A 25,841-nucleotide genomic window follows, 5' to 3' on the forward strand; every position below is an offset into this window, starting at 1 on the left:
GGGATAAATCAACGTCTTGACCATTAAACCAAGAGGAAATTCCCTTTCCCTGATGTTGAAGTGGCATGCAGGGCTACCTTATCACAAGACCATGAGCAACCATGTACCCGACTCATATCTGCTACATAAAGACTTTAAAAATGGGACCCGATGCCTCTCAGCACGGCACTCAGCAATAAGTAAATTGATTGGGGTTAAATGGATGAAAGAACGAATGAATAAACAAATGAACGAATTACCGAATGAAATAACAAATTAATGAGTGCATTTATTTTTGTGTCATACCACATTTATGCAACCCTTAATTCCCTTATGGCACACGGTTTAGATTTTCAACACTTTTCAGTGCCACATCAGTGCACCTCTTTTAACCCTAATTCAACCCCATTGACTTCTTCAGCCCCATGGGAGGATTGTCTTTAAATGGTGGATGGACTGAATGTCACAGACCAAGAGAAGGAAGGTGGAAAAGGTCTTTATCAGGCTTAAATGCCCCCACACCTTATCCCCAACACACACACACACACACAGAGACACACACAGACAGACACACACACACACATACACACACACAACAATCCCTCCCCATTCCACTCTGTTTGTTTGTGTTTGTTTGTGTGTGTGTGTCCTGCATCAGTCCCGCTTCAGTGCCCCAAACACGCTTCACTGCCTCTGTTCCCACCGTTCTCTCTCCCTCACTTACTTTATCATCTCTCTCTTTCTTTATCTGTCTCTCCCCCCCTACTCTCTATCTCTCTCTCTTTCTTTCTCTCCCGCTCTCTCTATCCCTCCCTTCCTCTTTCTGTCCGTCAGTCCTTTAGAAGGATTACTTTGAAATATGAGGCTGGGGATTATAAAAAATCTGTGTGATATTCGGCAGAAATAAAGTTTATAGCTGTGGTTTTGCACGACATGGAAGAGGCTGGGGAAGGGTGCCGAGTGGTCTAGCCACTGAGTGTGTGTGAATGCACGTGAGGATGTGTGTTTGTGTGGTGTGTGTTTGCTTGAGTGCATATAAAATCAAAAGTGTGTATGTTTTTAAGTGTGTTTGTGCGTGCATGCAAGTGTATATTTGTGTTTGTGTGTGTTTGTGATAGAGTGCCTGCCTGTGTGTGTACATCTGTCTGCATTCGTGTGTGTGTGCATGCGTGTATCCGTGTGTGTGCATGCGTGTATCCGTGTGTGTGTGTGTGTGTGTGCGTGCGTGCGTGTGTGCGTGCGTGCGTGCGCATGTGTGTGTGCGTGACTGGAAGTGGCCGTTAGAGGACAGGTACACAGGAAGCCTACAGGCAATCATTGAGTTTAGATAGATGGGAAACCACATGGCACTGTGCAAATCAATAAGACACATCCTACTAAGAAGTGCTCCTCACACACAGGCACACCAATACACTCTCTCATTGTTCATCTCTGCTCCCTCTCTCTCCCTATTGATATACACAGAGTGTACAAAGCATTAGGAACACCTGCTCTTTCCATGACATAGACTGACCAGGTGAAAGCTATTATCCCTTATTGATGTCACTTGTTAAATCCACTTCAATCAGTGTAGATGAAAGGGAGGATACAAGTTAAAGAAGGATTTTTAAGCCTTGAGACAATTGAGACATGGATTGTGTATGTGTGCCATTCAGAGGGTGAATGGGCAAGACAAGATATTTAAGTGCCTTTGAACGGGCTATGGTAGTAGGTGCCAGGCGCACCGGTTTGAGTGTGTCAAGAACTACAACACTGCTGGGTTTTTCACGCTCAACAATTTCCAGTGTGTATCAAGAATGGTCCACCACCCAAAGGACATCTAGCCAACTTGACACAACTGTGGGAAGTATTGGCATCATGGGCCAGCATCCCTTTGGAACGCTTTCGACACCTTGTAGAGTCCATGCCCTGACGAATTTAGGCTGTTCTGAAAGGTGTGCAACTCAATATTAGGAAGGTTTTCCAAATGTTTTGTACACTCAGTGTACGTTTGTGTGTGTGTGTGATTTTATTTTATTTTATAAGGATCTTTTTTATCCCACCAAGGCCTACTCTTCCAAAAGCCATAAAGAAATGTAAAAACATACAGAAATGTTGAACAACAACAAAAGTAAACACCAATCCACATTCACATTGCCGTTATATGATGTGTGTGTACACTGTGCGTGTGCATACGTGTGTCAGAGAATGTGCGCCCATGTGCGTGTGTGAGGATGTGTTGACGCAGTGCAGTATTGCAGTGGTAGTGCCTATTGTGGAGAAAGTGAGAAGCTCTATTAAAAATGCATGGCCTACAGACATTATCCTTGATGACCGCCACAGATGGACACTCGGGATGGCAAGCCTCTGAAAGCATTGCCACTTCTGGGTCTTTGTGTGTACGTTCATGTGTATGTGGTAATAATAGGTGGGGGATTGTGTATGCATTATTTGTTTGTGAGTGTGTGCATGTGCGTATAGGTCATGCATGTCATTACACAGTATGCATATCTATATATATATTTTTTGGGGGGGGTCATTTAGCAGACGCTCTTATCCAGAGCGACTTACAGGAGCAATTAGGGTTAAGTGCCTTGCTCAAGGGCACATCGACAGATTTTTCACCTAGTCGGCTTGGGGATTAGAACCAGCGACCTTTCGGTTACTGGCACAACGCTCTTAACCACTAAGCTACCTGCTGCCCCATTTCTGTTTATTTCTATGTATGAGAGTGTTTATGTGTATGTGATTATGTGTGTGTTTGTGTATGCAAATTGGGCAGAGAGTGGGTGTAAAGCAAGGCCAGTGCTTTGCTCATAGATGGCTCTGGGCCAGGCGAAAATAAAAAAGGAACAGAGTATAATGACAGATTTATAATTACAGTATCTAACGTTCAGAGCTACTCAGCAAGAACTGTCTGGGGACTGCAATTTTGGTGTAATTTCTGCTGAATATGCTCACTGAGCACTTTGGGTCACACACACACTCGCTAACTCATGCACACACATTCTCACACACTCACTGTCGTTCCAATGGAGACCGCACACACACACAGTCAGTCAGACAGTCAGTAAGTCAGTCAGTCATGCACATACACACATGCACGTACATACACTACCAGTCAAAAGTTTGGACACACCTACTCATTCAAGGGTTTTTCTTTATTATTACTATTTTTTACATTGTAGAATAATAGTGAAGATATACAAACTATAAAATAACATATATGGAATCATGTAGTAGCCATAAAGGTGTTAAACAAATCAAAATATATTTTATATTTGAGTTTCTTCAAAATAGCCAACTTTGCCTTGATGACAGCTTTGCACACTCTTGGCATTCTCTCAACCAGCTTCATGAGGTAGTCACCTGGAATGCATTTCAATTAACAGCTGTGCCTTGTTAAAAGTTAATTTGTGTAATTGCATTCCTTCTTAATGCGTTTGAGCCAATCAGTAGTGTTGTGACAAGGTAGGGGGGTATACAAAAGATAGCCCTATTTGGTAAAAGACCAAGTCCATATTATGGCAAGAACAGCTCAAATAAGCAAAGAGAAATGACAGTCCATCATTACTTTAAGACATGAAGGTCAGTCAATACGGAACATTTCAAGAACTTTGAAAGTTTCTTCAAGTGCAGTTGCAAAAACCATCAAGCGCTATGATGAAACTGGCTCTCATGAGGACCGCCACAGGAAAGGAAGACCCAGAGTTACCTCTGCTGCAGAGGTTAAGTTCATTAGAGTTACCAGCCTCAGAAATTGCAGCCCAAATAAATGCTTCACAGAGTTGAAGTAACAGACACATCTCAACATCAACTGTTCAGAGGAGACTGTGTGAATCAGTCCTTCATGGGCGAATTGCTGCAAAGAAACCACTACTAAAGGACACCAATAAGAAGAAGAGACTTGCTTGGGCCAAGAAACTCAAGCAATGGACATTAGACCGGTGGAAATTTGTCCTTTGGTCTGGAGTCCAAATTGGAGATTTTTGGTTCCAACCGCCGTGTCTTTGTGAGAGAGTGTGGGTGAACGGATGATGTCCGCATGTGTAGTTCCCACGAGAAGCATGGAGGAGGAGGTGTTATGGTGTGGGGGTGCTTGCTTGTGACACTGTCTGTGATTTGTTTAGAATTCAAGGCACACTTAACCAGCATGGCTACAACAGCATTCTGCAGCGATACGCCATCCCATCTGGTTTAAGCTTAGTTGGACTGTCATTTGCTTTTCAACAGGACAATGACCCAACACACCTCCAGGCTGTGTAAGGGCTATTTGACCAAGAAGGAGAGTGATGGAGTGCTGCAGCAGATGACCTGGCCTCTACAATCACCCGACCTCAACCCAATTGAGATGGTTTGGGATGAGTTGGACTGCAGAGTGAAGGAAAATCAGCCAACAAGTGCTCAGCATATGTGGGAACTCCTTCAAGACTGTTGGAAAAGCATTCCAGGTGAAGCTGGTTGAGAGAATGCCAAGAGTGTGCAAAGCTGTCATCAAGGCAAAGGGTGGCTACTTTGAAGAATCTAAAATATAGAATATATTTTGATTTGTTTAACACTTTTTTGGTTACTACATGATTCCATATGTGTTATTTCATAGTTTTGATGTCTTCACTATTATTCTACAATGTAGAAAATAATAATAAAATAAAATTTAAAAAAACTTGAATGAGTAGGTGTGTCCAAACTTTTGACTGGTACTGTACGTGTGCACACCCACACACACACACACACACACACACACACACACACACACACACACACACACTACACGCTCAGATGCACAAAGACACTTTCCGACTGAGATATAAAGTGAAATTCATTGACAAAATGGTGAACAGAACAGGCAGTATCCACCACAAATAAACAAGTTGAATCGTGCAGATAAAGCAAAAACACAAACACCACACACATACACCCACACACACACCCTCTGAAACAAACACAATAGACTACACTCGACAACAGCTGCTGACAAATCTGAAGAACTCCAGTTCTCCATCACTCTATTCTTTATTTGGTGTGACCACTACTGATGTGTCCCACCATCCTTTGCGGCAGGTGCGTGTGTAACATCGACTGCTCCCACATCAGCTTCAACCCGGTTTGCGCCTCGGACGGCCATTCATATGACAACCCCTGCCAGGTGAAGGAGGCGTCCTGTCAGAAGCAGGAGAGGATCGAGGTCAAATACCTGGGCCACTGCCAAGGTGAGATATAGCTGCTACTAAAACGTATTTCTGTATCTTTCTTCTTCTTCTGCTTCTTCTTCTCCCTTCTCCTCTTTCTATGTTCATATTTAGTAATGTTGGCCCCATTAATATTAAATTCATGTTAAATTACATTAATATTTAGTCATTTAGGCCCCCAATCAATTGCAAATAAAAAAATGTTGCTGTATTGGAGGTTTCAGACTCCTTACAACCATCAAAACCTCCTCTTGCAGAATATTGACGTGGAAACATACCTGTCCTTGAATAAAATGTTAACCTTCTTTATCAGCAATTGGGGCCTTTGTAATTTTATTTTGACCAACAATTGATCCAGTGCAAAGCAATACAACACAACCACATCAACAAAACACCATAATTATGTCTTAGAACAACAACCCATTCACCAAGCATAAATATTTGTCCTCTTGTTTGAATGGAGCCCAACAATTCATATAATGAAGCATGGGTACTGCGGTTGGGTACTGTGATAGCAAAAAATTATGATTCCACATTTTTCACATTTGCATTTTTTCATCTGAAATGAAGGCTCATGGGTCCCGTTCTATGTGTATGAGTTATGGCTGTTCTCATACTTTCTGCATTATGATGCATTTACATGACACTACAACATTCTATGGCAGCCGTGTTAGCTCCGATTAACAGAATGACCATTATGATGCATTTACATGACACTTAAAAATTCATTTACATGGGGAATATAAAAAATACTATGTAACTGAATATCTAGAACTACAACAATATTCAAAAAGTTGGCCCAACTCTAAATATATGGATGGCTATATCCACTGTCTAGATGGATGGAACGTTCCATATGGGTTTTGCCTCAGGCGCAAAACTGAGTCATTTAGCGAATAATTTCCATTATATTTGTCTGTTCAGTCAGAAGTTAGGTTTCTCTAAATATTTTTCCTACACTTAGGAATCTAATCATAACCTTAATAGGCTACTGGCTGCAAACATAGGGAGGCAACAAACAGCGGGCTGTAGCGGGTGATTTGGATGGAGTCAGGCGCAGGAGGGTAAATCACAGAATAAATGGTTTATTCGGCAAGTATAGCGGTACGCAGCAATGCGTAAAATGCCTCCTCGCTGCCTGGATGTACTCCAGGTTACGGAGGTCAGTCCAGACGAGGAAATGGTGTTTCGCCCCCTCGAGCCAGTGCCTCCACGCGGTCAGGGCTCTGACAACAGCCAACAGCTCCCGATCACCAACGGGCTGAGCTTCTTAGAGAAGACGGCACAGGGGCGGAGCTTGGGTGGCATGCCCGAGCGTTGGGATAGGACAGCGCCTACCCCTACCTCGGACACATCCACTACGAACGGCAATGATGGATCGGGATGGGCCAGTACCGGGGCTGTGGTGAACAGAGCCCACCGGTTACTGAAAGCCCTGTCAGCCTCAGCAGACCAGCAGAGCCGGGACGGCCCACCCTTCAACAGGGAGGTGATGGGAGCTGCGACCTTGCCAAAGCCCAGGAGAAACCTCCATTAGTAATTGGCAAAGCCAATAAAGTGCTGCACCTCCTTTACCGTGGTTGGAGTAGGCCAATTACGCACGGCTGAAATGCGTCTCCCTCCATCTCCACACCTGAGGTGTTGGAAGAACAGACACTTTTCTGCCTTGGCATATAGGTCATGCTCCAACAGTCGACCCAGCACTCTGCGAAACAGGGACACGTGCTCAGCGTGCATAGCGGAATACACCAGAATTTCATCGATGTAGACCACCACACCGCGACCAAGCATGTCCCGAAACACCTCGTTCACAAAGGACTGGAAGACTGTAGCATTCATCAACAACCCGTACTGCATCACCAGGTATTCATAATGCCCCGTGGTTGTGCTAAATGCTGTCTTCCACTCGTCCCCTTCCCGGACATGCACCAGGTTGTACGCACTCCTCCTGGCGCGCCCCATTTATTGATTCAATAACAGAGGAGATGAGGTGTAGAGGGTAACTATAGCGAATGGTTGTTTGATTAAGTGCATGGTAATCAATGCAAGGGCGCAGACCTCCGTCTTTCTTCTTCACGAAAAATAAACTGGCGAAGTGGAGGGACGTATGAACCCCTGGCGCAGGGACTCGGAGACGTATGTCTCCATAGCCTCCGTTTCAGCCTGCGACAGGGGATATACATGACTCCTGGGAGGCACAGCATCTAACCAGAGGTTTATCGCGCAATCCCCTGCCCTATGGGGTGGTAATTTGGTTGCCTGCATTTTGGAAAATGCTTGCGCCAAGTCGAGGTATTCGGGGGTAATGCTCACGGTGGAGGTAGTGTCTGGACTTTCCACCGTGGTTGCACCAACGGAAACAGCTAGACACCTACCCTGACACTCTCGCGACCACCCCGTGAGAACCCTCTGTGGCCATGAAAAGGTGGGGTCGTGTAGTGCTACCCAGGGAAGACCCAACACAACAGGGAAATTAGGGGACCCTATGGGTCTCCTGCATAATCATCGTGACTGGTACTGTAACCTCCCTAACAAAACCTGACCCTAATGGTTGACTGTCAAGTGCTTTGATGGGCAATGGAATGGATAGGGGAACCAATGTAATACATATACTATTAGCTAAAGACCTGTCCATAAAGTTCCCAGCTGCGCCTGAATCGACCACCACCTTACACTGGGGAACTACCATGTAATCAGGGAAGTTGACATGTATGGTGAAGTTCGCAGCAGAGGGCTCTGAACGAGTGTGGGTTTGCGCTACCTGGGGTGACGCGAGAGTGCCCTGCCTGCCGCCTCCAGATCCAGAAGAACTCTGATGACAGCGTGCAGCAGAATGTCCTCTCTTGCCACAAGAGTGACACTGGATCTGTCATCCTCCATTCTCCCGGATCGCTGCACCACCCAGCTCCATCTGAACGTGATCCGGGTTGAAGTGGGATGAAATGGGCAGGCCCTTTCCAGGACGTCATCTTGAAGCTAGCAGGTTGTCCAACCAGATGGCCATGTCCACCAGTTGGTTGAAAGTCAACATGGTATCCCGTCAGGCTAGCTCCCTTCGGACGTCCTCACGCAGTCTGCATCAGAAGTGGTCGATGAGGGCCTGCTCGTTCCACCTGGACCCAGCTGCTAGAGTTCGGAACTCCAGGGCAAAGTCTTGCGCGGTCCTCGTCCCCTGCCTCAGATGGACCAGACGCTCACCCTCCTCTCTTCCTTCAGGGGGATGATCGAAGACTGCCCTGAAGAGGCGTGCGAACACCCCGTAGTTGTCCAACGCGTCTCCTCCTTCACTCCAGACCGCGTTGGCCCACTCCAGGGCTTTCCCCGAGAGGCAGGAGAAGAGGGCGGACACCTTCTCCCGCTCCGATGGAACCGGGCTGATGGTGGAAAAATAGAGGTCCAGCTGCAGGAGGAAACCCTGGCAGCGGGCTGCTGTCCCGTCGTATTCCCTCTGTCGAGATAGGTGAATATCTCTGGGCGCTGGGGTGTGGGTTGGTTCCGAAGGGTCGGGTCCTCTCCTGGCGCTGGACGACCTGGAGAACCCGATCCATCGCTTCGCCCAAGCTGGCTAACATGTTGGAATGCTCCCGGACCCGCTCCACGACTCCAGGCATATTCCCCGCTCCTGCTGACACCATGCTGTTGGGTGTGTGATTCTGTAGCGGGTGATTTGGACGGAGTCAGGCGCAGGAGGGTAATTCACAGAATAAATGGTTTATTCGGCAAGTACAGCGGTACGCAGCAATGCTTAAAACACTACAGTGCGGTATAACGGCGCACTGGAGAAAACAAAGCACACGGGTGAATATCCCGGCGATTCAAATATATAAAGCTCCACCGAGCTATCGTCACCTCCACAATAAACAATCACACACAAAGACATGGGGGGCAGAGGGAATACTTATACAGGTACTGATGAGGGAATATGAACCAGGTGTGTGTAAAAACAAGACAAAACAAATGGAATGATGAGATGAGGAGCAGCAGTGGCTAGAAGGCCGATGACGACGAACGCGGAAGCCTGCCCGAACAAGGAGAGGAGGCAGCTTCGGAGGAAGTCGTGACACGGGCTGTGTCACTACGACAATAAGAATCAATCCATCCTTGACCGGCAAATTAAATGCAACAGACATTCAATGCCCTTAATGTTCCTTAAATCATTCCCTAACGTGTATATAATCAAACTCAAAAATCTTCCCTAGATTTAACCTAACAAAAAAACCTGTAAAACCACCATAGAATGTTTCAAAAGTTGCTTAAAGGGATTCTCCGGTACTTTTGTATACTAGGTGTGTATAGTAGCTGAAAGTAGAGCTCACAAGCCAGAAGTGGCCCCCGAAAAAATTGCGTACTACGTCACATATGTGCATATATGTGCACCACTTCATTGCTCTCTGTCGCTCTCGCTCTGCTATGTGTGCATCTTGCTAGCTGTCACGCAAATGGCGAGGGGCTGAAGCTCATTGGCTGGAACTCGAATTGCTAGGGGGCTGGCCCACATGGGGGAAATGTAGGGAAAATGGCATAGCATAGCTTCCAGGAAAATAGTATCTTTCAAACTAGGGATTCCGTGGCTAATTGAGGTAAAACAGTAATTCTGCTCATAGATTATGCATGTATGAACTACACTTTGACACATCCAGCCCAAAATGGGTTTAACAAATACTTAGTAGTCGCCAAAGTTCCGGAACATGTCTTTAAATGTCCCAAAAATTAAACCCACATTGTATACAGTGCCTTCCAAAAGTATTCATCCCCCTTGGCGTTTTTCCTATTTTGTTGCATTACAACCTGTAATTTAAATAGATTTTTATTTGGATTTCATGTAATGGACATACACAAAATAGTCCAAATTGGTGAAGTGAAATGAAAAAATAACTTGTTTAAAAGAATTCTAAAAAATTAATAATGGAAAAGTGGTGCGTGCATATGTATTCACCCCCTTTGCTATGAAGCCCCTAAATAAGATCTGGTGCAACCAATTACCTTCAGAAGTCACATAATTAGTTAAATAAACTCCACCTGTGTGCAATCTAAGTGTCACATGATCTGTCACATGATCTCAGTATATATACACCTGTTCTGAAAGACCCCAAAGTCTGCAACACCACTAAGCAAGGGGCACCATGAAGACCAAGGAGCTCTCCAAACAGGTCAGGGACAAAGTTGTGGAGAAGTACAGATCAGGGTTGGGTTATAAAAAAATATCCAAAACTTTGAACATCCCACGGAAATCCATTAAATCCATTTTTTTTTAATGGAAAGAATATGGCACCACAACAAACCGGCCGCCCACCAAAACTCACAGACCAGGCAAGGATGGCATTAATCAGAGAAGCAACAAAGAGACCAAAGATAACCCTGAAGGAGCTGCAAAGCTCCACAGCTGAGATTGGAGTATCTGTCCATAGGACCACTTTAAGCCGTACACTCCACAGAGCTGGGCTTTACAGAAGAGTGGCCAGAAAAAAAGCCATTGCTTAAAGAAAAAAATAAGCAAACACATTTGGTGCTCGCCAAAAGGCATGTGGGAGACTCCCCAAACATATGGAAGAAGGTACTCTGGTCAGATGAGAATAAAATTGAGCTTTTTGGGCATCAAGGAAAATGCTATGTCTGGCGCAAACCCAACACCTCTCATCACCCCGAGAACACCATCCCCACAGTGAATCATGGTGTTGGCAGCATCATGCTGTGGGGATGTTTTTCATCGGCAGGGACTGGGAAACTGGTCAGAATTGAAAGAATGATGGATAGCGCTAAATACAGGGAAATTCTTGAGGGAAACCTGTTTCAGTCTTCCAGAGATTTGAGACTGGGACGGCGGTTCACCTTCCAGCAGGACAATGACCCTAAGCATACTGCTTAAGGGAAAACATTTAAATGTCTTGGAATGGCCTAGTCAAAGCCTCAAACCAATTGAGAATATGTGGTGTGACTTAAAGATTGCTGTACACCAGTGGAACCCATCCAACTTGAGGGAGCTGGAGCAGTTTTGCCTTGAAGAATGGGCAAAACTCCCAGTGACTAGATGTGCCAAGCTTATAGAGACATACCCCAAGAGACTTACAACTGTAATGGCTGCAAAAGGTGGCTCTACAAAGTATTGACTTTGGGTGGGGGGTGAATAGTTATGCACGCTCAAGTTTTCTGTTTTTTTGTCTTATTTCTTGTTTGTTTCACAATAAAAAAATATTTTACATCTTCAAACTGGTAGGCATGTTGTGTAAATCAAATGATACAAACCCCCCAAAAATCAATTTAAATTCCAGGTTGTAAGGCAACAAAATAGGAAAAATGCCAAGGGGGGTGAATACTTTCGCAAGCCACTGTATATCGCGATTTGGAATGAAACCCTTCAAATGGATCAATAGGTATAAGTATATTGTATTGAAGTTTGTATTACAATAATCAACTTACCATTAAATGGTTTGGATAATTTGAATAAGATAAATCATGATCCCTATAACACATATACTATAAATAAATACTCTCTATATATTACGGAGTCTTGTTATGTTATAATTGTTTATGTTATTCCTTATATTTTGTTTAATAGAATGCTCAGAGGATATTTATTATTAATCCTTAAATCCTTAAATGTTGTCCTAAATATTGTAATCCACATGAGACTCTCAAAGATGAGATAATTTAACTCCTTAGTGAGGTACTGTCCTACCCTAGCTACTGGTTCAAGGTCAGTTTTGTGTTTTAGCCTGTAATTTTGTCCCTAGCAAGACTCAAAGAGTGCTGACCTAGGATCAGTTTGGCCTATTAGATCACAATGAATAAGAATAGACAGCAGGGACCTGATCCTAGATCAGCACTCCTACTCTTAGACTGTAATATGACTGTACCTTCTCAGGTGACATCATGACAGGGACCAAAGCCGGAGACGGACACTATGCCAGGAAAGATTACTCAGGTAGGTGGTAAGGTGTGTGTGTGTGTGTGTCAGATCCATGAATGACGTGAACAATGGCAGACAGTTTAGGGTCAATATGACTCCGGTCAAAGTAATGCACTATAAAGGAAAAAGGTGCCACTTGGGACGCAGCCCAAATTGAATAACATGCCGCCTATTAGCATCAGGGATGTCAGTGGTGGATGAATGTAATTTACACAGCTTTTTAAATCGGATGAACAGCAGTTACGCTATTACGCTAAATTACTGACACTCACCTTTACCCTTTCAATCCTATCCTTTTTATCCTTTACCTTCACTTCTTCTGTGCTCTGTGCTGTGTGTGTGTGTGTGTGTAGAAGAGAAGCCGGACCAGAGAGGAGAGGTGGCCATAGGCTTGTACATCCCCTGTCCTGAGCACTATAAGAACTACTGTGTCCACGGAGAGTGTGAATATCCCAACATACTGTCTGTGCCGTCCTGCAGGTAAACACACACAGGCCTACACATGGACGCATACGTGTGGACACACATACCAGTACATAGTGACCAGTGTTGGAGTCGTTACTCAAAAAAAGTTAGATATTTAAGCAATAAGGCACGAGAACCCGGATATTATCTTGTGGTAACTTCCGACTAAGGGCTGATTTTAGGCCCGAGGCGAAGTCAAGGGCGGGACACAGCCTTTAGGAGAGAGTTATCACATGATAATTCCTGTGTTCGAGTGCGTTATTGTTTTTTTAAACGGTTGCCAACATATTAGAAAAGATTAACAACATGTTTTCATTGAAAACATTAATTTAGTGAGTACATTTGTTGAAATGGAATTATGGCATTATGGCATCATGGCATTTTGCAGCGATTATCGTGAATAACTTACTTTAAATCTCGTAGGGGGCTTGGGCTAATGCACCTAAATGTACAAAGTCTGATTTAAAAAATGAACACAACTAATATTTGGGTACAGGACTCTTGTCCTGACATTCTGGTTCTCTCTGAAATATGGTTAAATGGTTATGTCGCTGATAAAGACATTGAAGTAAAATATTATAATGTATTTAGATGTGACAGATTACAGAAAGGGGGAGGAGTGGCCATACAGTGCCTTCGGAAAATATTCAGACCCCTTTACTTTTTTCACATTTAGTTAAGTGACAGCTTTATTCAAAAATTGATTAAATAGTTTTTCTCCCTCATCAATCTACACACAATACCCCATAATGACAAAGCAAAAACAGATGTTTTTTAAATGTTGATAATTTATTAAAAATGACAAAAATGAAATATAACATTTACATAAGTATTCAGACCCTTTATTCAGTACTTTGTTGAAGCACCTATGGCAGTGATTTCAGCCTTGAGTCTTCTTGGGTATGACGCTACAAGCTTGGCACACCTGTATTTGGGGAGTTTCTCCCATTCTTCTCTGCAGATCCTCTCAAGCTCTGTCAGGTTGGATGGGGAGCGTTGCTGCACAGGTATTTTCAGGTCTCTCCAGAGATGTTCGATCGGGTTCAAGTCCGGGCTCTGGCTGGACCACTCAAGGACATTCAGATGCTTGTCCCGAAGCCACTCTTGCATTGTCTTGGCTGTGTGCTTAGGGTCGTTGTCCTGTTGGAAGTTGAACCTTCACCCCAGTCTGAGGTCCTGAGTGCTCTGGTGCAGGTTTTCATCAAGGATCGCTCTATACTTTGCTCCGTTCATCTTTTCCTCGATCCTGACTAGTCTCCCAGTCCCTGCCACGGAAAAGCATCCCCACAGCATGATGCTGCCACCACCATACTTCACTGTAGGGATGGTGCCAGGTTTCCTCCAGACGTGATGCTTGGCGTTCAGGCCAAAGAGTTCAATCTTGTTTCTCATGGTCGGAGAGTCTTTAGGTGCCTTTTGGCAAACTACAAGCGGGCTGTCATGTACCTTTTTACTGAGGAGTGGCTTACGTCTGGCCACTCTACCATAAAGGCCTGATTGGTGGAATGCTGCAGAGATGGTTGTCCTTCTGGAAAGTTCTCCCATCTCCACAGAGGAACTCTAGAGCTCACTCAGAGTGACCATCGGGTTCTTGGTCACCTCCCTGACCAAGGCCCTTCTCCCTCGATTGTGCAGTTTGGCCGGGCGGCCAGCTCTAGGAAGTCTTGGTGGTTCCAAACTTCTTCCATTTAAGAATGATGGAGGCCACTGTGTTCTTGGGGACCTTCAATGCTGCAGACATTTTTTGGTACCCTTCCCCAGATCTGTGCCTCGACACAATCCTGTCTCGGAGCTCTACGGACAATTCCTTCGACCTCCCGGCTTGGTTTTTGCTCTGAGATGCACTGTCAACTGTGGGACCTTATATAGACAGGTGTGTGCCTTTCCAAATTATGTTGAATCAATTGAATTTACCACAGGTGGATTCTAATCAAGTTGTAGAAACATCTCAAGGATGATCAATGGAAACATGATGCACCTGAGCTCAATTTCGAGTATCATAGCAAAGGGTCTGAATACTTATGTAAATAAGGTATTTATGTTTTTATTTTTAATAAATTAACAAAAAAAAATTTAAAAACAGTTTTCGCTTTGTCATTATGGGGTATTGTATGTTGATTGCTGAGGATATTAATTTATTTAATACATTTTTAGAATAAGGCTGTAACATAACAAAATGTGGAGGGGTCTGAATACTTTCTGAAGGCACTGTATATGTAAAATCTAATTTCATGGCATTCCAATCTTTAAATATTTCTGTTCCCAAGAAATTTTAGCTCCTGGTTGTAGATGTGTCCATAAACCAGAATACACATTTATTTGTTGCTGGGATTTACCGCCTCCCTGCTGCCATGGGGGATGCTATTGGTGCTATATCCAGGTGTTTAACACCTTTTTTGTCCTCAGAGTTGGTCATTTTAGGGGATTTGAATCTGGATTGGCTATCCACGGCCTCAGATGAATTTAAGAGTTTATGCATTGATTTTAATTTGACTCAATTGATCTCAAAACCAACACAGCTAAATGTGTAAAACCCTGGTAACTCCTCATTGATTGATGTAATTCTTACTAATAACCCCCATAAATATTTGTCTAGTGGAGTGTTTGCATATGATCACAGTGTCCCATAGTATGTATTAGAGATACGAAACAGCAAAATACTAATCCTCATTTAATTAAGAAGAGACATTTGAAAAAGTTTTATCCTCAAGGGTTTTTACATGACATGTTCTACTCTGATTTAGCCACTATCTCCTGTATTCCTGACCCTGAGTTGGCTTTAGAACATTTGTGACTGACCGGCTCGATTCGGTCTCATGTAGCAACATTTGAAATTGTGTTTTTTTCATTGGATAAAAGTAGAGACTCAGCTAGAAAATGGTATATCATACACTACAGTTGAGGAACAATGGGAAATTAATTCTGCTTTGAAAGTTGGTAAACTTGTAACCTCACTTTTGAGAAAATGGCCCTTGAATGTTTTGGTACCTACTGGAGAGCTCTTCTTTGTCTACACCCATTCAGCATCGTTCACACCCTCCTAAGCTTTAGCCCCACCCATCTCTTTAAGGATTCACATGTAAGGCTATGAACTAAACAAAACCAACGATTTCAAGACTAAAGGCTGGCTTTTACTACGGGTGTGTTTATCAATTTAATCTAGAGTGCCACAGTGTGCTCTGGGCATTCGTAAACTCAGAGCGTTGTCATATTGTCCGTTCGTAAATTCAAACCGTTTCGCTCTCAGAGTGTTCAGAGCGCACACTGGACGCTCTGTCCGAGGAGTAGGATTGATCCAAGCGTTCTGACCTAACAACAGCAGTCAAGCAACCAAGCTAACTGGCCAACGTTAGCTTGCTAGCTACTTCCAGACACAAATGAGAGAACAGCTCACTCTGACCATTTTACTCACTCTAGCAGAGCTGGTTAGGCTATTTTTATGTTATCCACAGCGTTGGTGACTGCAACTGTGCTGCTGGCAACAATTTAATTACGCTTTTTGATAACGTTTACTGACACCGGCCATATTCAACGGGTGTTGAGTGTTCGGAAATTCATCAGTTATTCTGCGCTCTGGCATACTCAGACTGAATTTACGAACGCACCTGAAATGGTTACTTGCATAGTGGAGTCTTTTGTTAAGACATGTAGCTAGCTAGCTAGGTAAACAATGAACCTAGCTAGGTAAACCACGTGTAAGATCATGCACGTCACGCAACGTTAGCTAGCGAGCCAGCCAGCTAGCGTTAGCTAGTTAAACAATGAACCATAGTGCCAACTCATGTTGTTACTACCCTGCATGAATCTGCTGGTAGCTAACCAACCAGGTTCAATGTTAACTAGCTAACATTAGACTCTAACTAGCAAACCAAATGGCTCTGAGATACGAATAATAACATCATACATGTAATGTTAGCTAGCGAGCCAGCCAGCTAACGTTAGCTAGTTAAAAAATGAACCATAGTGCCAACTCATGACGTTACTAGCCTTCATGAATCTGCTGGTAGCTAACCAACCAGGTTCAATGTTAGCTAGCTAACATTAGGTTCTAACTAGCCAAGCAAACCGCTCTGAGATACGAATAATAACATCATACATGTAACATTAGCTAGTGAGCCAACCAGCCAGATAATGTTAGCTAGCTAGCTAACAGTACACTTTAACTTGAAATGAAACCACTTTCTGTCAAAATTAGAAACGTGTAATATCTGAAAATGTAGCTACCTAGACTATCTTACCCGTATACATCATGCATGATGGATGCGTCTCCCTGTCACGGATGCCATGGTTGCCCATCGTTTGAAGATGCAATCTGGAGACAGGTGTTTTCTCCATCTCTTTAGCTATCATACTCTAATTCCACTGATTTCAAAACTCGATCCTCCAGAAAGTGGAGAGCAACACTTATGCAGCTCCACTACACGATACATTATATGTTTTTTTAAGCAGTGTTAGACAGGATTACCTGCACATACTGACCAGCTCAAATAGATAGAAGCCTTCTATATGGCAGACCAATCCAAACTCCTCTCTCGGCATGTCTAGCCCACTCATTATCTCAGCCAATCATGGCTAGTGGGAAGGTTGCTGTCTTTTTCTGTGGCTTAACCAACTAGGCTCGTAATTTAACCATTTTATTTGTATTTACAGATGGCATACAAGTTTGATATTAAGGCACATGAAAGTTCACATGTTCCAGAAGGCATTTCTGCCAAAAAAGTCATTTTGATTTAAAAAAAAGTTTATGTTCAAATGGCTCTCCTGTGACCCACGACATACGCCTAGTTTCCTGAAACAAGTCACATTTTATCTCTGCAGGCTTTTTATTTGAGAGAAACTGTGGTTTAATTTACCCTGGTTAGTCAATTGACTGCTCTTCCCTCTGCCAGCCTCTAGCTGACTCGACGGTTAACCCATCAACTTCTAGTAAATATTTGTTTTCATTTCAACAATTTACTATCTGTGATGTGCTAGATGCCTTGCTTAAGATTTATGTAAAAAAAATCTACTGGGGTTGATATACTTGATCTATTTTGCTGCAGCTCTCTGCTCCCTGATTGCTGAATCATTAATCCATATTTTTAACCTGACGATTACATCTGGTACTATCCCCAAGGTTTGGAAGGCGGCCCATGTATTCCCCCTTCACAAAGGTGGTGACACGTGTGACCTAAATAATTATTGCCCTATTTATGTATTCTATGTATTCTAAATGTACATCAGTCGGGTTTTAGACCAGGTCATAGCACTATCTCTGCTGTATCCCTAGTTATAAATGATGTGGTTAACTGTATGGATAAAAGGCAACATTGTGCTACCCTCTTCATTGACCTGTCAAAGGCTTTCGATACTGTGGATCACTTAATGCTAATTCAGAGGCTTTCCTCAATTGGCCTAAACCAGGCTTTATGTAACTGGTTTAAAAATTACTAGACAGATAGAACTCAATGTGTATCTACTGATGGTGTCAAACCAAGTTTCCTGGATATTACGAAAGGTGTCCCGCAGGGGTCGATTCTGGGTCCTGTACCTTTTACTGTTTACATTGACAATATTGACTTGTCTGTAAAAATTATGTAACCTGCACTTGTATGCCTATGATACTGTTGTGTATACGTTACCGTGGATAAGGGCAGCATTTCCTCTACTACATACCCAGCTACAAGCTTGTTCAGCTCTCCCTGGGTTACAGGCTGTCTTCCTGAACGATTACAATTCAGCCTTGGTTGATTTTCGATGAGGTAGGCTTACAGTCATCTTTAGTTTCCCTTATTACTCACTTGTGCCCCGTCCAGCCCTCTAGGTGAGTAATAAGCCCGTGGCCAGGCCAAGCCCATTAACCTGTGGGGTCAGTGGGATTGTGCTGCGGTCACAGCCACAGGGCTTTAGCCTCTTCTCATCTCTCCCCTCACAGAAACATGACTCTACCCACCTAGCTCTTCAAGCCTACAGACCCTGCATATTGAATAGTGGTGATAGTTGTATGGGGAAAATAGGGGAAGGTCTCTGGCGCCGCCTGCTGTATGGAGGAGGTAGTGTTTTGATGAATGGGTGTGTTGATTTAGGATCAGTTTTATGATTATATGGACAGGGTGGGAACTGATCCTAGATCAGCACTTCTACTTTGAGACATTTGATAAATACAGCCCCTGTTCAGGATTTGAGGTAGAAGTTGATCTTTAACCACTGATCGAGGATCAGTTTATCCAAATGCCAATTCCTAATCATAACCACTTCATACTTCTCCATTGGCATAACTGTGAGAGAACAGAGAGTTTACTCTCAGTACACCAGTCCACTGCATCATGATAAAAGATCTGTGAGGAAAGAGAAAAGGGAGTGGGAGGGAGATGGTAAGGTTGAGTAAAAAAGAGGTGGAAATAGATGGGAGCGAGGGAAGAGAGAGAGAGGGAGAGAGAGAGAGAGAGAGAGATAAGATATAAGAGAAGGAGAGAGAGAGAAATAGCGAAGGTTGACGGGTAAAAGAGTAGTCTGACTTTCCCCTCACCCTCATGTGTCCCACTGAGAAATGACTCATTGTGTGTGTGTACGTGCACGTGTGTGTGTGTGTGTGTGTGTGTGTGTGTGTGTGTGTGTGTGTGTGTGTGTGTCTGTACAGAGCAGGGGGATGCAGGTGTTGGTAGGTAACAACCTCCCCAGAGAAAGAGAGAGTTGGAGAGAAGGATAGACTGACACTATGGTGACCTCAAATGCAAACACACGTATCATGTACACAAACTAACATCAACCTTTGTGTATGTGTGGTTGTGTGTGTGTGTGTGTGTGTGTGTGTGTGTGTGTGTGTGTGTGTGTGTGTGTGTGTGTTTGTGTGTGTGTTTGTGTGTGTGAGTGTGTGTCAGCTGTCACTCAGGCTTCAGCGGGCCCAAGTGTGAAATTAAAGAGTACAATGTGCTCTACGTGGTCCCTGGCTCTGGCAAGCTGCGCTACGTCCTCATCGCCTCCATCATCGGAGCTCTGCAGGTGGCCATCATCTGTGTGGTGGTGCTCTGTATTACCAGGTAGGACACACACACACACAAACATGCATACACACACAGTACACACATGCAGGTACACGCATACTCATACACATACACATTGCGCAATCACACACACACATACACAAACTTGTGTGAGCACACATATGCATTATGCCAGTGCTTCTCAACCTGGGGGTGTACCCATGGGGTCACCTGGGCTATCCACAGGAGGTACTTGTAAAGACCCATAAGAACATTGGCCTAATGATCAGGTCCACACAAGGGGGTACTTTGGGCAGAGCAAAATTAGATTGGGGGTTGAGAACCACTACATTACGCAACCATATGCATAAACTCTCACATGCTGTGCATACACACACACACATTCCCAAAACATATACATCCTAACATGTATACTTCTATCCATATAAGACAGGAAACAGATTACGTTACCTCGTTACATTATATACCGTGCCTTCAGAAAGTTGTCATGCCCCTTGACTTATTCCACATGTTGTTGTGTTACAGCCTGAATTCAGAATGGATTAAATATATTTTTTTCTCACCCATCTACACATAATTCCACATAATGACAAAGTGAACATTTATTTAAAAAATGTTTTACTAATGTATTGAAAACAAATACAGAAATATCTCATTTACATAAGTGTTCACACCCCAGAGTCAATACTTTGTAGAAGCACCTTTGGCAACGATTACAGATGTGAGTCCTTCTGGCTGAGTCTCTAAGAGCTTTCCACAACTGGATTGTGCAACATTTGCCCATTATTATTTTCAAAATTCTTCAAGCTCTGTCCAATTGGTTGTTGATCATTGCTAGACAACCATTTTCAGGTCTTGCCATAGATTTTCAAGTAGATTTAAGTCAAAACTGTAACTCGGCCACTCAGGAACATTCACTGTTTTCTTGGTAAGCAACTCCAGTGTAGATTTGGCCTTGTGTTTTAGGTAATTGTCCTGCTGAAAGGTGAATTCATCTCCCAGCGTCTGGTGGAAAGCAGACTGAACCAAGTTTTCCTCTAGGATTTTGCCTGTGCTTCGCAAAATTCTGTTTCTTTTTTATCCTGAAAAAATCCCCAGTTTCACGGTTAAAAGCATATCCATAACATGATGCAGCCACCACTATGCTTGAAAATATGGAGAGTAGTATACGGTAATGTGTTCTATTGGACTTGCCCCAAACATAACTCTTCGTATTCTGGACAAAAAGTTAATTTCTTTGCCACATGTTTTGCAGTATTACTTTAGTGCTTAGGCTTCCTTCTTTTCACTCTGTCAATTAGGTTAGTATTGTGGAGTAACTGCAATGTTTTGATCCATCCTCAGTTTTCTCCTATCACTGCCATTAAACGCTAACTGTTTTAAAGTCAAGATTAGCCTCATGGGGAAATCCCTGAGTGGTTCCCTACCTCTCCGGCAACTGAGTTAGGTAGGACGCCTGCATCTTTGTAGTGACTGGGTGTATTGATACACCATCCAAAGTGTAATTAATAACTTCACCATGCTCAAAGGGATATTCAATGTCTGCTTTTTTTTTAAACCAATCTACCAATAGGTGCCCTTCTTTGCGAGGCATTGGAAAACCTCCCTTGTCTTTGTGGTTGAATCTGTGTTTGAAATTCACTGCTTGACATGCAACTTATTATGTGACTAGTTAAGAACATTTTTACTCCTGAACTTATTTAGGCTTGTCATTTAATAAAGTTTTTAAAAAGCTATAACCAAGATGAAGAGAGAGAGAGGGAGAGAGAGAGAGAGAGAGAGAGAGAGAGAGAGAGAGAGAGAGAGAGAGAGAGAGAGAGAGAGAGAGAGAGAGAGAGAGAGAGAGAGAGAGAGAGAGAGAGAGAGAGAGAGAGAGAGAGAGAGAGAGAGAGAGAGAGAGAGAGAGAGAGAGAGAGAGAGAGAGAGAGAGAGAGAGAGAGAGAGAGAGAGATACTGTCTGTGAAGTTCAATTAAGAAAGGCAGGGTTATGAGGTTGTCCAGTCAGCTTAGTTTCACTTTAATGTATCTTCCAATAAACCTCTGAATTCAATGCAGTTTAATCAAATTCACATTACTTCTGTAGCAAACAACACGCATGCATTAGGCCATCACTCTTCCCCACTATTCTAAATGCACACATTTAATTTAAAGGGATAGTTCACCCAAATTACAAAATTATATATTGGTTTCCTTACCCTGTAAGCAGATATAACTGAAATCAATGCTTTGGTTTAGTTTCCCTGGCAATGTTTCCACATGCTAACTTTTTAGCATTTGTGACACAAATCCCATTCAAGTCATGGGACCGATATTAGCATTTTTCATGCATCATGTTCAAAACATCTATAAGTGACTTTGTTGAGCTTCACAATCAATTTGAGATACTTTCGTATGATTTGGACATGATGCGCCCAAAAAAATATAATATTGGTCCCATGACTTGAATGCGATTTGTGCCACAAATGCTAAATCATTAGCATGTGGAACAGTGCCAGGGAAAGTAAAGCAAAGCATGGATTGCTGTCATACCTTGTCAATAAACTGCTTACAGGGTAAGGAAACCAATGTATTTTTGTAATTTGGGTGAACTATTTATTAATTAATTTATACAGGGAACAAATTGTTAAAAATCCCAACTGTTCAAAATAATAGACGGAAGACCAATCTATGTATTTTGAGAAGATGGCCACTCAGGAACTATACTACATTACCATTTATTTATATAGTTTTTTGTTCAAAGTGTATAGGCTAATTTGTGCTTCATTATGTAAATAGGGTCTCCCCATATCCACATTCCAGGCTGCTTAATCACATTTTTGTTAATTAGTGAATTCAGTTTTTAATGGTTTGCATAATTAATCCCAAGGTGCATTGGTTTTACAGTGTCAGAGATGCAAATTCTAGAATGTGGTACAGAATATTTAGAATACAAAGATAATAGTTATTTTCTATACTTAGGTACCAACCATTTGATATATATATCAAAGTAGTAGAACATCAACAGGAGTTGTAATATAATGCATTCTATTGATGTTCTTTATTGACGGTTGAGAGGATCATTGTCCTTTACATTCTTATAGAAACTATTTGAGTCATTAATTTAGTGGATATCTAACACTTTAACTTATTTATTTATATATGCCATTTAGCAGACGCTTTTATCCAAATCGACTTACAGTCATGCTTGCATACATTTTACATATGGGTGGCCCCGGGAATCAAACCCACAACCCTGGCACCATGCTCTACCAACTGAGCCATAAAGGTTTGAACATGTGCTCTATGGATTTCGCATGACAGGGAATACAGATATGCATCTGTTGGTCACAGAAAAAAGCTAGAGGTGTGGATCAGAAAACCAGTCAGTATCTGGTGTGACCACCATTTGCCTCATGCAGCGCAACACATCACATTTGCATAGAGTTGATCAGGCTGTTGATCGTGGCCTGTGGAATGTTGTCCCACTCCTCTTCAACGGCTGTGCGAAGTTGCTGGATATTGGCGGAAACTGGAACACGCTGTCGTACACGTTGATCCAGAGCATCCCAAACATGCTCAATGGGTGACATGTCTGGTGAGTATGCAGGCCATGGAAGAACTGGGACATTGTCAGCTTCCAGGAATTGTGTACAGATCCTTGCGATATGGGGCCGTGCATTATTGTAATGAATACTCGGACAGAGTGGTAAGATCCAATCGCAGAATAGCGATTCTTTATTAGAGGACATACAAGGGAATAGCTTAATCGTGGTCGGGCGGGCTGTGGTCAAAACCGGGCCAGGCATAGACAGGCAGAGGTACCAAGGGAGCGGGCTTAGTCGTAGTCGAGGGCACAGGCACAGGATCAGAGAACGGTAATCACTGGGGTAGACAAGCAGAGGATTAAGCAATACGGGGAGTCAAACAACAAGGCACAGGTCGGATACACGGGTCTCTCTCTCTCTCTCGGAACAAAACGCTTAGCAAGTCACAATGGAACAATGCCTCGCACCGACTGAACTTCTGAGCACACCTTAAATCCTACACGAATTACTGACAGGTGTGCTCAGAACTCAGGTGAACCAGATCGAGTCTAATGACTCCCCCTCTCTGTAGATCGGGGAAGTGTCAGACTCTGTCTAGACCCAGCCAACCCCCGATCCCTTACAATTATCATGCTATAACATGAGGTTATGGCGGCGGATGACTGGCACGACAATGGGCCTCAGGATCTCGTCGTGGTATCTCTGTGCATTCAAATTGCCATCGATAAAATGCAATTGTGTTCGTTGTCCGTAGCTTATGCCTGCCCATACCATAACCCCACCGCCACAATGTTGACATCAGCAAACCTCTCACCCACACAACGCCATTCACGTGATCTGCGGTTGTGAGGCCGGTTGGACGTAATGCCAAATTCTCTAAAATGACGTTGGAGGCTTATGGTAGATAAATGAACATTCAATTCTCTGGCAAAAGCACTGGTGGAAATTCCTGCAGTCAGCATGCCAATTGCACGCTCCCTCAAAACTTGTGACATTGTGTTGTGTGACAAAACTGCACATTGTAGAGTGGCTTTTTATTGTCCCCAGCACAAGGTGGACCTGTGTAATGATCATGCTGTTTAATCAGCTTCTTGATATTCCACACCTGTCAGGTGGATGGGTTATCTTGTCAAAGGAGAAATGCTCACTAACAGGGATGTAAACAAATTTGTGGCAAAAAAATATTGAGAAATAAGCTTTTTGTGCGTATGGAAAATGTCTGGGATCTTTTATTTCAGCTCATTAAACATGGGACCAACACTTTACTTACAACACTTTATTTTGGTCGCTTGTATTTGCTGACTTCTCACTTCTCTCTATGTACTTGCATGTCATTGACCACGCCACTAGGTGGCAATGAAGGCTATCACATTTTTTATAACAAGCGTTTCCAAAGCAATTCAATGCCCCTTTCACTAGTTAGTTCCCTTTTTGACTTGTTGATTTCCCTTCAAGTATATGAGCAACCCAAAGATAAAAACAACTGAGGGTCAATAAATCAGAACTATTTCTTTATTATGAAAAGAAAACTGTGTTTCGGCATCAAAGCCTTGGATAATGAACATAAAACAAATGGCTTATAGCACTCTCTCTCTCTCTCTCTCTCTGTCTTGTTGTTATACCTCCTCTCCTCTATTTGTCTCTCTCTCATTTCTCTCTGTCTGGACAGGAAGTGCCCACGGAGCAACAGGGTCAATCGGCAGAAGCAGAACGCCACCCACTACAGCTCGGAGAACACCATGCGCGCCTCCACCCGCCTCATCTGACTGAGCCGCCTCACGATGGGGGAAACCCTGAGACCAACTCCGCTCCGGGTCCAAGTTTCCCCGTAGACACAGATCTAGGATCAGCTTCACCCTTCTTCTACTTCCCAACAATCCCAACCTGAATGAACTATAAGGGATTGGGTGGTGGGATGGGGAAGAAACGCAAAACAGACCTTAGATCAGCATCTAGGGGCAACTTCATCCTTCTGGAGACCAGCGGAGGAGGTTGCACATTGATGACGTCATCATCATCATCCTCACCCCACCACCCCCACCTCTCCGCGCCTCGCCCCCAATGATGAGGCATTGAACAATGGGCTTTGGGGGTGAGGATACAGGTTCGGTTTGTTGGGGGGGCTATAGAAGTGGGTTAGCTGATGTTCGTGGGGGATGTTGGTTGTTTTTAGGGGGAGAAGCAATGGGGGGTGGGAGGTGGAGGGGGAGGGGGGCTACACGTGATGCCTTGCACCTGTGGTATAGGTCACCGAAGAGGAAACTATGGTACTACAGTACAGCTCTATTTGGTTATGTATTACTGGGTCTATTTCCAATAGTTATTACATTGTCTTGGTGGGGTCTTTTATCTGTAATGTAAATAAATAATTTATATCACGAAAAGTAACTTTTGCCCATCTTTAAAATATTGCTGTTGGGTGTACAAATTCACATTTACAGTTAAGATAACATCACTCTCAAGAGGAAATGGTGGGGTAGGTTTGTCTGAGATGAAAGGTGTATTTCCAGATCTTCACTTCGGAATCTATCAATTCTAGTGGGCCACAGGTGAGTAAACTCCCCTGCAATCAGTGACATTCATTGATCAATTAACTATCAGATAGAAAAGAAAACCTGAACTCCAACATTGTGGAACATTGCGGATAGAAATGTCATGAAATTTGTGTTACAGCTGACAAGACATGATGACTATTTATTCAGAATGTCAGAGAGGCATGTTTGTTCAACATAACCTATTTATATCGGAACATTCCATAATGTTGTGCCCTCCTGAACATGCCCCAGTAGGGCTTTGGCCCTTGTGGACCGTAATT

At 43.3% G+C, this 25,841-nt stretch overlaps 1 protein-coding gene across 1 annotated transcript in view; it reads left to right on the forward strand.

Annotated features, from left to right (window-relative positions):
* The window catches only part of LOC121550935 (tomoregulin-2), a 151,389-nt gene extending 126,249 nt beyond the window's left edge, over window positions 1-25,140 (forward strand). Inside the window, exons 6-10 of the mRNA XM_041863392.2 lie at window positions 5,020-5,168; window positions 12,010-12,069; window positions 12,408-12,534; window positions 19,380-19,538; window positions 24,696-25,140. Coding sequence (XP_041719326.1) covers window positions 5,020-5,168; window positions 12,010-12,069; window positions 12,408-12,534; window positions 19,380-19,538; window positions 24,696-24,792 — 592 coding nt within the window. The 3' untranslated portion in view covers window positions 24,793-25,140. The remainder of the gene's footprint in view (window positions 1-5,019; window positions 5,169-12,009; window positions 12,070-12,407; window positions 12,535-19,379; window positions 19,539-24,695) is intronic.
* Window positions 25,141-25,841: the final 701 nt, after the last annotated feature.

The sequence above is a fragment of the Coregonus clupeaformis genome, chromosome 4 (genome assembly GCF_020615455.1).
Source record: "Coregonus clupeaformis isolate EN_2021a chromosome 4, ASM2061545v1, whole genome shotgun sequence".
Taxonomy (NCBI): Eukaryota; Metazoa; Chordata; class Actinopteri; order Salmoniformes; family Salmonidae; genus Coregonus; species Coregonus clupeaformis.